This window comes from Electrophorus electricus, chromosome 21, assembly GCF_041902795.1.
Source record: "Electrophorus electricus isolate QZ-2024a chromosome 21, ASM4190279v1, whole genome shotgun sequence".
In the NCBI taxonomy this organism is placed as follows: domain Eukaryota; kingdom Metazoa; phylum Chordata; class Actinopteri; order Gymnotiformes; family Gymnotidae; genus Electrophorus; species Electrophorus electricus.
The window spans coordinates 13891581-13904790 of NC_137517.1; the positions used below are offsets into that span (position 1 = coordinate 13891581).

At 45.4% G+C, this 13210-nt stretch overlaps 2 protein-coding genes across 3 annotated transcripts; one reads left to right on the plus strand and one right to left on the minus strand.

Annotated features, from left to right (window-relative positions):
• Positions 1-188: 188 nt before the first annotated feature.
• On the plus strand, positions 189-8013 carry cacfd1 (calcium channel flower domain containing 1). The gene is made up of 5 exons (XM_027032677.3): positions 189-865; positions 4476-4548; positions 4722-4847; positions 5268-5375; positions 5603-8013. Exons 1-5 carry the CDS (start codon positions 757-759, stop codon positions 5694-5696), a joined length of 510 nt encoding a protein of 169 aa, XP_026888478.1. The 5' UTR covers positions 189-756; the 3' UTR covers positions 5697-8013.
• Positions 8014-8371: 358 nt separating this feature from the next.
• Positions 8372-12839, minus strand: rexo4 (RNA exonuclease 4). Of its 2 annotated transcripts, none has more exons than XM_027032673.3 (8): positions 12711-12839; positions 11408-11754; positions 11005-11142; positions 10310-10503; positions 9802-9890; positions 9632-9706; positions 9414-9488; positions 8372-9189 (listed from the first exon to the last, which is right to left on the minus strand). In XM_027032673.3, the coding sequence occupies exons 1-8, from the start codon at positions 12813-12815 to the stop codon at positions 9016-9018; spliced, it is 1197 nt and encodes a 398-aa protein (XP_026888474.3). In that variant the 5' UTR covers positions 12816-12839; the 3' UTR covers positions 8372-9015. The 2 variants fall into 2 exon arrangements, with proteins under 2 accessions (XP_026888474.3, XP_026888473.2); XM_027032672.3 differs by having other exon boundaries at positions 12234-12766.
• Positions 12840-13210: the final 371 nt, after the last annotated feature.

Sequence of the window (13210 nt, forward strand, 5' to 3'; positions counted from 1 at the left end):
ACGCCTAGGAAAAGAAATTGGTAAAACTGGATAAAATAGTACGTCAAACAATATAGATATAATATAATAACACTTATTATACAAGCCACTGTAAAACAACTGCATTAGAGTGTGGAATTATACGCAAATACTACTTGCACAAAAGATGTCGACTTTGAAGCCCTTGAACAGACGACTCCACAAAGTGACGCAGGTATTGGCTCCACCCACAGCGCAGCGGGGACAAGGGAACCTCCAGGAGAAGAAGCCAAACAATGGGACACTGAGTTGCACCTGGATTTTAGATTTGATGTTTATATTGGACGGGCCTGGATTCAGCAAGATTACGGCATGTGATCGATGACGTTGGAAGCCACGAAACACCAAGGGATCGGGTGAAGTTTGCTGGCGTTTACTTAGGATAGTCGCTCAGCTAGTCCGCTGGATCTGTCGGTGCGCTGGTCAAAGTGGAAACGAGCTAACAAGCGATTCGTCTGCTCACGTTTTTACCAAATGCTCTACGATCGGTGATTCATATCGGCAAGATATTTGTCTAGATGAGTTATTTCTGGTTAGCTTGTGTAAACTGAAAATTTGACAGTCTGGTAGTACTATAGCTACCTCTGCTAGTTTGAAGAAATAACGGCTGTTTTCATAATAATTGTCTTGATCCAAGAAAGGGACGCTGCTGTTAGCTACTCGATCTGTCGACGCAGGCTTCGTGGAGTGGGTGATCCGTAAGCAAAATCGTGTGTCTGAATAATTTAAAGCTGTAAAATGAGCTCAGAGGAAGCGTCAGCGCCAACCAAAACCGACACCGACAACGATGGCATGTCATGGTGGTACCGGTGGATCTGCAAATTAGGCGCAGTCCTGGGTGGCTTGTGTAAGTAACGCTGTCAAGAGACGCAACACAAATCGAGCCAACTCGAGTGTTCATATTACCAACCCGAAGCGAATCCCGATTTTTTTGCCTTGTCACAAATCTGATTTTCTTTTGTCAGGGCCATGTGAACACCCAAGGAGGATCTTTAAAAATAATAATATTAGAATCACTTTTGTGCGTGAACATCACATTACAGATACAGGCCACTTGCAATAATGAATGGGAAGCGTCAAAATTCGATCTAAGCAAAAAAAAAAAAAAAAATCGGAATTGAACAATGTGATTTGTAGTGTGAACGTAGCCTTACACACACCCCTGCTTGGCGGTCATTCGACTGTTTTTTAAGTTTTATTAATGTCCTCGTAAGAATGTGTCTTTTGGTTATGGTTATAGGCTATGCGTTCTTACTTATGGCCTAACCGTGCCATATAGTTTGGCATTTCTCTCCTCCAACACAACGGGCTCAAGCAACAGCAGTTTTGATGGGTAGTGCTACATTGAACCGGGTGTGTTGGGCCTGGCGACACACTCAAGCGTCCTCAGTAGTCTTCATTAGTATATTGTAATGATGGCAGTGACCAGACTGATCTCAGTGGCAGTTATGGTTGTAGCTCGGTTTCCTCGGTCCGGACAATCAAAACATTCTATGCTATTTCTTTTTAGTCCAGGCTTAGTTTGCGTTCACACTGACGTTTTTACCATCGAACCAAAAGACAGTATACATCACATCGTAACGTCTTTTATGGCGCATATTTTTGCTACAATAATGCAAACGGAGCCAGAGCATTGCTCTACACTGATTTAAATTGTCAGATGATATTTTTAATACCAGTCGTGGGAGGAGCTGAGCAGAGAGCCGCCAAGCCAGACTCTTTTACCTGCCGCACTCCACGGGATTCATACAAATGTGTAACACTATTAAATCTAAAATTGCATTTCGCACGTTAACATTCACACGCACTAAATGTTTTAATAGCCTGCGTGCTTTTATTTACTACAGTTTTTGGGTATATAAGTACATGTCGGTCTATGGAGAATTTAGCCGATGGGGATTACGCTCTGGACATCAAGCCGTCTCTAGGGTCACACAGCCCGTGGAGAGCAACCAGCCTGCCTGGCTGTAGCTGCTTCACTCTCACGAGATGCCAGCGGCACCAACACCAATCGGACAAACAAGCAAACAAAACTAACTGGCATGCATCACCACGAGCTGCCGAGAGGGTGGTGTGACAGAGACTGTCTCTCAGGAAGGTGGAATGGGTGTTCTAGCTCCTGTGCCAGTGAACTGGCTCTTTGGTCCAGTAGTCAGAGCGTATGTTTGTTGCCTTCAGGACCAGGTGTGTTTGCTACTCTTGCCTTAGCGACGGAGAAGTCGAACAGGTCTACTCGGTTTGATCACATGGCGTTTAGAGTCACAGCTTTGTGACAGCACATCCTGTGTTTGTTGGATTTTACTACCTCTGGTCCGTACTGTGTGCATACTTCAAATAAACTGCACCAGATGTTCTCTGAAAAACGAGAGTGAGACGGACCTGTTCAAGTCTCTGTCCGCTTATTCACTGAGCTTAAAATGCAGCGTTCACATTTGCTCTTTACAGAGTGAAATCCGGTGCGGTCCACTGTGTAAAAAACACTCATGTTGGCCTGCATGCCACTATTATATGGCTAGCCTCCATGAAATACACTGCAATACCTTCCCTGGCATTGCAAAACTTAAAGGGAAGTGACATGATTGGTTTGACTCATCACGCAACCCCCCACGTGGCTTCAGGAGCAGAGGGCGTCCACACACGCAGGGGACTTCACTAGAGTTCACTGGAATGTGAATTTCAGACCACCTATTTTCAGGAGGACCAGAGATCAGTTCTCTGGGCCGCTTCTGAACTCAGAAACAGCTTTCACACTCAACCAAATGTGCCGGGCTTGCTTAGCAAGCGGTCCTGGGCCGAAGAAAATGGCCTCTAGTGTGAAAATGCCCGTAAGCTTGCATAGAGAGGAAAACCCCTCGCGTTGGGCCAGGGACGCAGCTGATCCAGAGTCAGTAGTAACGAGGGGCGTTATGTGCACAAGCCTGCGTTCCTTTTGGTAACACTGCACGGCAACACAGCTGTCACAGCAACTGCGCTACGCTCCTTTTCTCATTTTCTTAATCTCGTTCTAAGGGGTTTTGTCCTTGCTTCCTTGTTCATCTTTGTCTGTGTCTTCGTCCATTACTCACAGCCCAAATAGCTCTGTTTGACGTTTGGCTAATAAAACGCACGCATGAGTTTGTGCTGTGCACCATTTGCACAGACTGCACACACAGCTGAAAGTTCTGCTGAGACACTACAGGACGAGAGGATGGGCAGGCTGTAAGACATGCCTGCGTATGCACACACACACACACACACACACACACACACTGACCACTTTAATAACTCAGGGGACAGGGATATGACACTGTACTGCACACAGATTAAATCATAACCTGGCTAGCTCACAGAAGTGACCAGTTCTAGAAATTTGTAATATAAATTAATATTTTACTAAACTTGGCACCTTCTTGCAGTATTTATGTTTGGCACTGTGTGCAGAAAGCATGAAATTCATCTTTCCTACTGTTTGAAAGTAAAGGACGTGCTGACCACTGAGAACAAGTCATTTTTCGTTTTTTGACGTTTTCACACTTGTATTGGGACATCCCAACTGCCTAGCATTTAGAGCGAGAGCTACACAATAAGCAAGGAGGTGACAAACGAAGGTGATTAAAAAAAAGTAAGACGATAAAATACAAGGGCCATGTGAAAAGATATCATGCTTAGCAATGGAAAACAACTACCAGTTCATTCCAGAAGGATGATGAATAGATGTCTATCCAGACGTACTGCCCGACAGAGGACAGGGAGCTGATAACCCAGACATCTGGCCACCCTAACACACACACACACACACACACACACACACACAATATCTAACAGCTCCAGCTGACCGATGCTGAACTTGAGAATGTGTCTGTCCCTGCCTCTCTCTCTCTTCTTACCACACACACACTGACATACTGACCCACACACAGTTTGGTGGGCAGAGGGTTAGTAAAATGTATTTTCTATTATTTAGCAGAGAAACAGAAGGGCAGTGTCCACAAGACCTGTACACATGATCTTATGAATGATTGTGTGTGTGTGTGTGTGTGTGTGTGTGTGTGTGTGTGTGCGTGCATTCAGCATCACTGTATGAATTGTTCTCTGTTCACTTCAGCCTGTGAGCTGTGACACCAACAGCTTCCCCAGTTGTTTGGCAAAAACCTCAGTAGTGTGTGATCAAACACTGTCCAGCTGACACGTGTGTGTGTGGGGGGGGGGGGGGTGTCAGTCAGTCACAGTGTCTGACTCCCACAGCAGGGCCTGAATACTGCTGTTGTCTGAAGGGTTTGCTCAGCTGTGTTGTGGCCAATGAAGGGTTAATGCGGCCGTGTTTATACGTCATTTGTAGCTTTTTCAAGAAGAGGTCAAGACTGATGCTGTGAGACTAGCCGCCAAAACTCAGCTGTCTGCAGTACCAGCAACAGAAACGTTACACAGTTGCTCTGCTCTCTTAAGTCTCTTAAGTAACGTTTTTTCTCTCTCTCTAGCTTCTGCTATGATGGGGATCTGGAATTGTGTGACTGTTCACCCCTTAAATATCGTTGCAGGGGTCTGGATGGTGTGAGTACACACAACCTTTATTCTGTTTGTGTGCAAGTGGGTGTTTGTGATGTTTGCTGAGTTAGGAAATGTGTGTGTGTGTGTGTGGTTGGTGTTCTCCAGGTTAAAAGCATGCATTATTATGCTTTCATTGCATGCTGATGAATTGTGTGTGTGTGTGTGTGTGTGTCCAGGATGGCGGCGTGCGTGTTATTCCTCATTGAGGTCCCTTTCTGCTGCCAATTTGTCGAGTTTGCGAATGTGCTGGCGAGTCGAGCAGATAAACTACGTCCCCTGCACAAAGCCATGCTTTATTGCGGGTAAGTGTTTGTGTGTGTGTGTGTGTGTGTGTGTGTGTGTGTGTGTGTGTGTGTGTGTAAGGAAGAGATGGAGGGATGAAACATGGAAGGAAGAAACGAGTGATGGAATTATGACCGAAAAGCAGGCTTGTGCAGAAAACCTTTTTGTCCATTAAGTTTTAGTTCAAATTTCCAATTTCAATATTTTATTCAAATTTTTATTTTTATTTTTTTCCAGAATTTTATTTGTAGAAAACAATCAGGGTGTAGGGTGTGAGTGGCTGACTCAGACATTGTCACATTCAGATGGCCCTTGGCCCTTAGACTTTATAGATCTAGTGCTGGGACCTCGCCTACAGTTTAATATAGAAAGGCAAACAAAGCAGCAGTTAATGAATACAATTCTTACATAGACTGTAAACTAACTCCTCTCTCTCTCAGGATGGCCCTGTTCCCTATCTTTATAAGCATGACCCTCACCACTCTGTTTGGGAACGCCATCACCTTTGCCACTGGGGTGCTCTATGGACTCTCCTCCCTCGGAAAGAAGTGAGCGGGAATCGCACACAAACTTCCCCCCCTCAGATATTTTACAGTTCACGCTCAGTTTTTGGCTGATGACGTGCACTTTATGATCACATGCTATTTTCTGACTTGGTCTCCCATTTCACTTTAAATGAACGTCGGTTAATTAATTAACCAGTAATTAACCAGTAATCAACCAGTAATTAACTTTCTCTTTCTGTCCCCCTGTCCCTCTGCATCTCTTTCCCCAGGGGCGATGCAGTCACGTATGCCCGACTGCAGCACCAGAAACAGACGGACGAAGACAAAGCCGCCGCCGCTCCGACAGACGACCCCGTCCCGTGACCCTGTCGCGGCTCTCCATCATTCTGCTACCTCCCACTCGCCTCTCTGCCTCCCCGTCTTTCCCTGAACCTCCACCACTTCTGTCTGGAGCTCATATTACATGATTTTGCGACTTGTATTTATTCGATTTGTTATTTATTTTTTTTACTTCACACATCAGGGTTGCGGTCTGTGTTTTTGAGTATTTCTTGAGCTGCACAATTTGTTTGTTTGTGTGAGTGTTTGGTTTGGTTTTTTTTTTTTTTTTTTGCATACTAGAAGGTTCCTCTGGTTTGATCTGCTGCTTCTCAGTCTTGTGTAGTGCAATTGAACTTTTTCCCCCTTAGTTATCTGCAGTATGCGAATCAGGCACTAAAAGGACAAGTGGCTTCACGCGCGCACAGCTCTGCACGAGAGTGCCACGCGTTACCGGAGTAACCACCATCTTCCATCCCATCTTTTGTATCCATGGTTACAGCAAGATTGCTCAGTGCAAGTAACTGGGAATATTGTGTCTTTGACTGTGCACACGTGGCTGTCACTAAACAGCCGTTATTCTTCTCAACTCTTACGCTTTCTTTTGCTGTGACGCATTGATCTGATTATGCATTGATCAGAGAAGAATGTAAGATTGCTGCTGTTCTGACTCTAAAGTGCACTGTTGCTCTTTCAGATGTCTGACGGTGCATATCAGTGTACCTAAGACTGAACATCTAACGCAACGGTTCTCACTGATTCTTGAACTGTAGTTTCCGACTGTTTGGGATGTGTGTGGTTTTGTTGTCGTTGTCGAGATCTGTGCTGTTCTCGGACGCTGTCCCTACTGTTCTAGTAGATCGGCTTGCTTCTAGAACAATCGCGTATTCTAGAACACTAACCTTTTGGAACGCCTGGGTTCTGTGTGTTCTGGAGCCCAAGCCCAAGTGTAGCTGGATGCTAGTCCGCATGCGCTGAAGTGTGTTGGCTGGCCCGTGAGGGATGGCAGGTAGTAAACAGACTCTTGCTGACTTCATCCTCGGTTCAGATGTGTTTGTTGGCATGTTTGGAACTTTGGCCTTTTCCTTAAGCCATCTTAAATTCGTTAAGGGCTCTTTTTCTGAACCAAGAATGACTCTTACCTCTGTCCTATGATGGTGTGATATTTGCGTTTTGGTCTTTAGCTATAGTGAGAAACAATCATAACAGCCTTTAGAAAACACTAAAACCTAAAAATAAAATAACACAAGCAAACATGTAAACCGGACTGTACGATACCAACATCACATAGGCGCGATTTTCCACACAAGAAGCGCAGACTTCCCGCAAGACTAAGCTTTACGGTAGCCTACCCCTGTGGGAAGGCTTTATTTAAAAAAGTTAACAACAACTAATGACGAATGTGTTTTTCCTGCATGGTCGAATGATTCTGTTCTGACGAGGTTTGGTTTTTTTTCCTTCAAATATTGATAAGTAGTGAAAAATTAAGATCTGTGTCGAGGTGTGTGTGCTGTTAAGTAAAACTATAGTCTATACTAACTATTTTCTGCTATTTATAAATTAGGCCCCATTACACTAACTGCTTCCTGCGACCGTTACCGCTCCGGTGTTGCGTGTAGGTTACAATGAAAGCGTTTACGTGCGGTTTCTAATCCGATAAACGCGTTTACATGCACTTGTGTATTCAGATAATGGGAGAACTCCGGCGTTTACAACAGTCGGGCAATAATCGGATTTTTACTTGGCAACCAGCCAATAAACTCACAAGTCGAGCCTTCTCCGCCCCGAGGCGTTTGCTGTCGGTGGAGCCGACGGTTGCCAGTAACCTTACCAGGCTTTCAGGCCGGCGCTGCGTCCTAATTAATTGGCGCAAATGCTTAATGGGTCTTGGTCACTGCTAAGCTAATGCTCTCATACCGGATACGTATACATTAAGCCAAGCATGAGGCTCATTCCTGCATTCCTATTGCAGCATAATCAACATCGTGTTTGTTGACTACTGATCAAAATCAGGTTTTTTTGGTGCGCGTTTACAGAATTCAGTAAGTGTATACAGCGCTTTTCTTGGTTTTCTGTACAGAGTTAACATTTAAAAGCGTTATTTTTTTAAGTAAAAAGGTTTGCTTGTGTGCTCCTGCTAGCTTCTATTCACCAGAGTAATGAAGCTAGCTTTTTTTCCCCGGGGGTTATAGTACAAAAGCGATACCGGCCTGACTAAAAAAAAACCTTTGCTGTGTGTGTTCTGGTAGTCAGGGGTGTCGAGGTTGGTAGAACATGGAGTATGGGTTGTGTGATGCGAATCTTATCTGTATGTTTCATTCTCTTCCTTCAGGCACTACGAAATAAATCCCTCTGCCTTGTAGTGTAGCACTTACTGGCCTGTTCTCAACGCACCACACGACCAGTTCAATCTTTGTGAACACACCCCACTGCTATGGGCATTAGTGTTAATGTCGAAATGCCAGACCAGCTCACAGCTCAGACTGTACGGTTTCAAAAGCCAAAGTGTAGAAAAACACACACACACACACACACACACACACACACACACACACACTGGACATTGGCAGTGCATGCGTCACGTATTCCTTTCAATCCCACTGAACTGCTGTATCTTCACTCCAGATATATTTAAGGTGAATGGCTTAATGCAGGACTTAATACCATAAAATGTCTGTATATAAAATATCTGTATCTCAACCAAAGGAGGTAGTCCAATGTAAAATGTCAAATATTGGTTTTAATATAACAAACACATTGTGTCTAATGAAGACAGAATTCTTAGAAGGCAGTCCGGGATTCAGATGTTCAACATGTACAAATGTTGTGCTAAATATGTCACAAGAAGCATAATTAGAACTCCCTTGGTATGAAAGGAGAAACATGGTAGACTCATATAGAAGAAAGCTACCAAACAACCACGTGCAAATCTACACAATCCCACCATGGGCTGCACCGACGCCAAATCCCGCAACATGCACAGCACATGCGCACACAGTTGCATATGAAATAATGATCTGAGGATCAGCAGATAGGAGTGACGCACAAAAGTCAAATCCCACACGAGAGCAAAGACACCACATCAGACCAGTGAAAGGAACCCCTGCTTGGCACAACACTGGAACTTTCAGAATTGCAATTATCTGATTGGAAAAAAACCAGAAGGTGCCGGAATGGATTTGCGTGTCGACACCAGTTCTGCTCCCAGAACAGTGCTGTGCTGTGCTTCTCAGTTTACTGCGCTTCTCAATCAGTTTACTGCTCCGCCTCTCAGTCTGTTTACTGCTCAACCACAGGACTGTGGGGAATTTGTGCAGTTCGTGTTCCAGCGGTCCTGAGGTCAGCTGCAGCTCTGTCCCTGGTCTCACTGGTCATGGGTCTCTCTGGTTTGTGTCTGAGCCTTTCCCGGGTCCGTTTTGGCCCTTGGTTTGCGAGGGCTCTTTGGGTCTTTTCTCTGGCCCATGCTGGCTTTAAGCTCCGCCTCCCACTGCTTTTTTACCAGCGTGTACAAGCGCATGGTGGCCTGGGCATCCTGGACCTGGAACACGAACACACACACACACACGCACGCACACACCCTGTACACCTGCTCCAGATACACACAGCGCTCTTCTAATGGATTTCAACATTTCACAGGTGCTCGGAGTGATGTGAGCTGAAAGTGGTTTCTGAGGGAGAAATGATTGTGAGTGTATATGTGTGTGTGTGTGTGTGTGTGTGTGTGTGAGAGAATTGTGTTCCCACAGTTATAGAAATACGTACGGAAGAGTGTTCACCCTGTTGCACTTTCACGTTCAGGACCTCCCTACACAAAACCCTCAGCGCAGGACGTCCGCTCTGAGACCCGGATGAGGGGGTGGGTGGAGAGAGAGAGAGAGAGAGAGAGAGAGATAAACAAACAGAGAGAGCACCATGCAAAACACGCCGTGGTGTACAGAGACAACAATGTCAGCTTTCTCCATTGGTGAAACTCTTACTACCTTTGCGATCTTCTTAAATGGCTTGTATTTCTGTGTGTCTCTGATCATCTTCTTTGGGTGGTCCAACAACAAAATCTACACAAACGTGAATGGAGGTGCAGAGTTTTAGAATAACTCCAGCTTGCATAGACTGACACACCGTGCCTTTAAGTCACCGTGGTACACTGTACCTTTAAGTCATTATGTATGGCGTGTCCCACTAATATTCGTCCCTCCAGAATCTGAGCCACTTCCTGCTGTACTGTCTTGAAGTCCTCCCCTGAGAAACACACGGTAGCTCAATAGCAACACCACCAGTGAAATAAACCTTTATATTGCATAATTATACATAAATACAACATATCGTCATTATATATCACTTTTCAAGGAATAAAAACACAATGTGTTCGATGTGTTTAGTGAGATGTAAGAGGTGTGCTTGGTCTTAATGGAAGACTAAGGACTGCAAAAAGGGGAGAGAGAAATAAAGTATCATATCTGCTTTGTTATATGACCTTGCGTCTACTCTCCATTGTTCTAGCTTAATTGTACCCTTGGACTCTGGCCTAAAAGTACCAGCACATAGCACAACTGTAATGGCACTGGACAAGACGTCCGCTAAATACTGTAAACTTGAACATGAGCGCTCCTAGGACTGCGGTGTCGGCGGGGACGAGCCATCGCTCCACTCTCGCTCACCGTTTTCGATGTCAGCGGGCCGAATGCCACTGACGGCGGTCCGGTAGTCGGTGACTGGCTCCATTGGCCGCACGTACTTGTCGTAGAGGCACTTCCCGAACTGATTGACGATGGAGACCCGCGCCAGCATGCTCTCCTCGCCATCCGGTCCCACCCCCACCATTTCGCAGTCGACGGCGATGGCGCGCGTCAGTCTGCCCGTCGCCACGATGACCGGAAAGGAGGAGACACACAGGTGAGAACGAAGGTGCACTTGAGGTCAGAGGTGGTCTCACAGCTGTTGGCACCAAGTATTCATTCTCTTGGTATTAAAACCAGGACATGAGTCTCATCTTGATATTTCTCAACACTGGACTAGAAACGGCTACGGTAAGATGAGTCAGGTTCTCTTTACAGGAACTCAAGGTCTGATCTAGTCCCAAAGAACCCTTCTTCTGGAGATCTCCCACCACAGCTGCAGCTCTAAGCAATCATATCCGATTTATCCAGTTCCTGGCGTCAGAATTCCTTGACTAACAGGTGGGTGGGAGGTGAAACCTGAAGGATCTCCAGAAGGAGGGTTGGCAACATCTGATCAAGGCCGTTTAAAAGGAGGCCATTCCTGCCGACACTGCAACAGTAGTAAGTATCCCACAGGCCAGACAACAGTAGTTGTTCTGTGCACCAAATCTAGCAGGAGTGTTTTCAGGCCATACCCTTCGAAGGCGTGCTCCTTGATGAGCACCCTCTCGATACTTGCCACGCTGCTCCTCTTCCTCACGACGTCTGCAGCCTCCGCCCCTACCGTGGCCTCGATGTCGTCGGGGTCGACGTCGTCAAACCAAATATCCGGCCTAGGCAGAAAATGGCACGGTCAGGACGTCACAACCCTACAAAGATGGTCTAACCAGACTGGCCTGTTCCAACACCAAGAGCACATGATGCAACTGTAATGCAAAACAGGCGGCCAGAAAACAGCAGTGCATCTCTCTACACATCAGTTCACCATAATGCTTTGAAGCGTGAAACCATGTTGACATGGCAGGCAAAGAAACAAAAACGGCCCCTCTGACGGGCTTTAGTCTCCACCGACAACAGCAAACGAGCTCAGATACGCACTCTGTTGGCTTCTTTTCCTCTTCAACTCTCTTATTTTTGTTCGTCCATTTCCCCGGTTGCACGTATGCGTCCATTGCTTTCCTTTTCTCAGCTTTGTGCTTGTGGCGCTGCGAGGGACCGTCCCCGTTCTGCTGGTCCCTAGACTCTGCTAGCCTCTCCCTTTTTGTGTCAGGTGAGGGTATCTTAGCGGCGCCTTTCGGCCCGCGCTCCGCTTGACGCAGGCCTTTGTCTGGCCTTTGCGCTGAACGCGGGTCTTTACTCACTGCTGAGGGAGGCTTCTTCGCTTTGGAATTCACCTCCTTCTCACCGTTCTGCTGCGTCTTGACCGCTTCCTCTGAGCTGAGAATCTGCAATGTGGAAAAACTTGCCTTAATGCGTACAACGCAGCACGTCTATCTGACACTGCAACGGCTGTCCATTGCCCTGTGTGGGTTTTTTTTTTTTTTGTGCTGTGGATTTAGCCAAACTTTGGGGGGAAATTGAGATGAAACTAATCAGCTGTGATGTGCTCCTGCTTGACTGGAGCAAAAACGTGCAACCACACCAACTCTTTGTAGAGAAGACTCCCTAGCCCTGGTGGGTCATTGGACATAAATTATTCTTATTCTACAGACATTCTTCTAATTCCGACATAATGTACAACGACGGACGTACATCGTGTTTACTGCTGCTGTGATTTCGCTAACGTTCAGCGTTCATCTTCCCCTTTTCCATACCACTGGACAGTTTTGTACACGTAGCCTACAGCGAACGACAAAACGCACGAACTGCTACACGGACTGCATGCCTACAGACACCACGAACTTTCCGGCACACCATAACTTACTCCAAGAAGCCTCTTCCAGTTTGCAGAAAACTCCAGGGCATCTTTAGGAGGTAAAGGTACGCTGTTCTTCGCCTCTTTAGGCTTCTTCTCCACACGCTTGAAAAAGTGTTTCTTTTTTTTCTTGTCTTTCCCGTCAATGTCTTTAGTTTGTTTTTTTGTTTCGCAATCTACAGCCGTCACCTGCTCTTTTGGCTTCGCTTTGGACATTTTAGACTGTGACAAAAAAATTTTTTAGCGCAAGATAGAAAACCAAATATGGTTTAGCGGTGAAGTTTCTACCTACATAGCTAGCTAGCAAGTTGACTAACATTCATCTAAGTGAACTTTTAAGTTATTTTTCCTACGAAAGCGATGATAAGAGAGAATATGTAAACGGCCTTGTGGAGAAATGTGACGATGTAAAAGAATGTGTCAGCTACTAAAATAATTAGATAAAAACGCTTTAGATACTAATAAAGCCCCGAGAATTTATCGTACCATTTCTACACCATGCAAGATCCATGCTGCCAACATTTCCGCTTTGTGTGCAACACCTAAATGGTTCGTCCGAAAAGCAAACCTCAGCACCTTAGCGTTCCACATTAGACTTTGGAACAAACGTCGTTTTCGTTGTTGTTTTGAAATGTATTAATAAACTTGGCATTCCAAATTAATGAAAAGGTAAATTCCATGTAGTTATGTAACTGCCGTAACGTGTTTATTCCCAAACCGGTTACCAGTATCTAAGCGTCTGCCCTTTTCCCGCCTTAACGAAACGTGAGCACTAGATGGCGGTATAACGGGGTTTTTCCCCGTCAACCTCTTAGATGTCTATTTTTGTGCAAGAATTTTAAATATGAACATATTCTGAATATAGACTAATTTTACGATGTGATATCCCGTCTGAACGCCTGTGTATATTTTATATCTTCGGTTATTTAGACAATACAGGGAACCGTTTGTTTTGCTTTATATAAACCTCATTCATTTTTAATCCG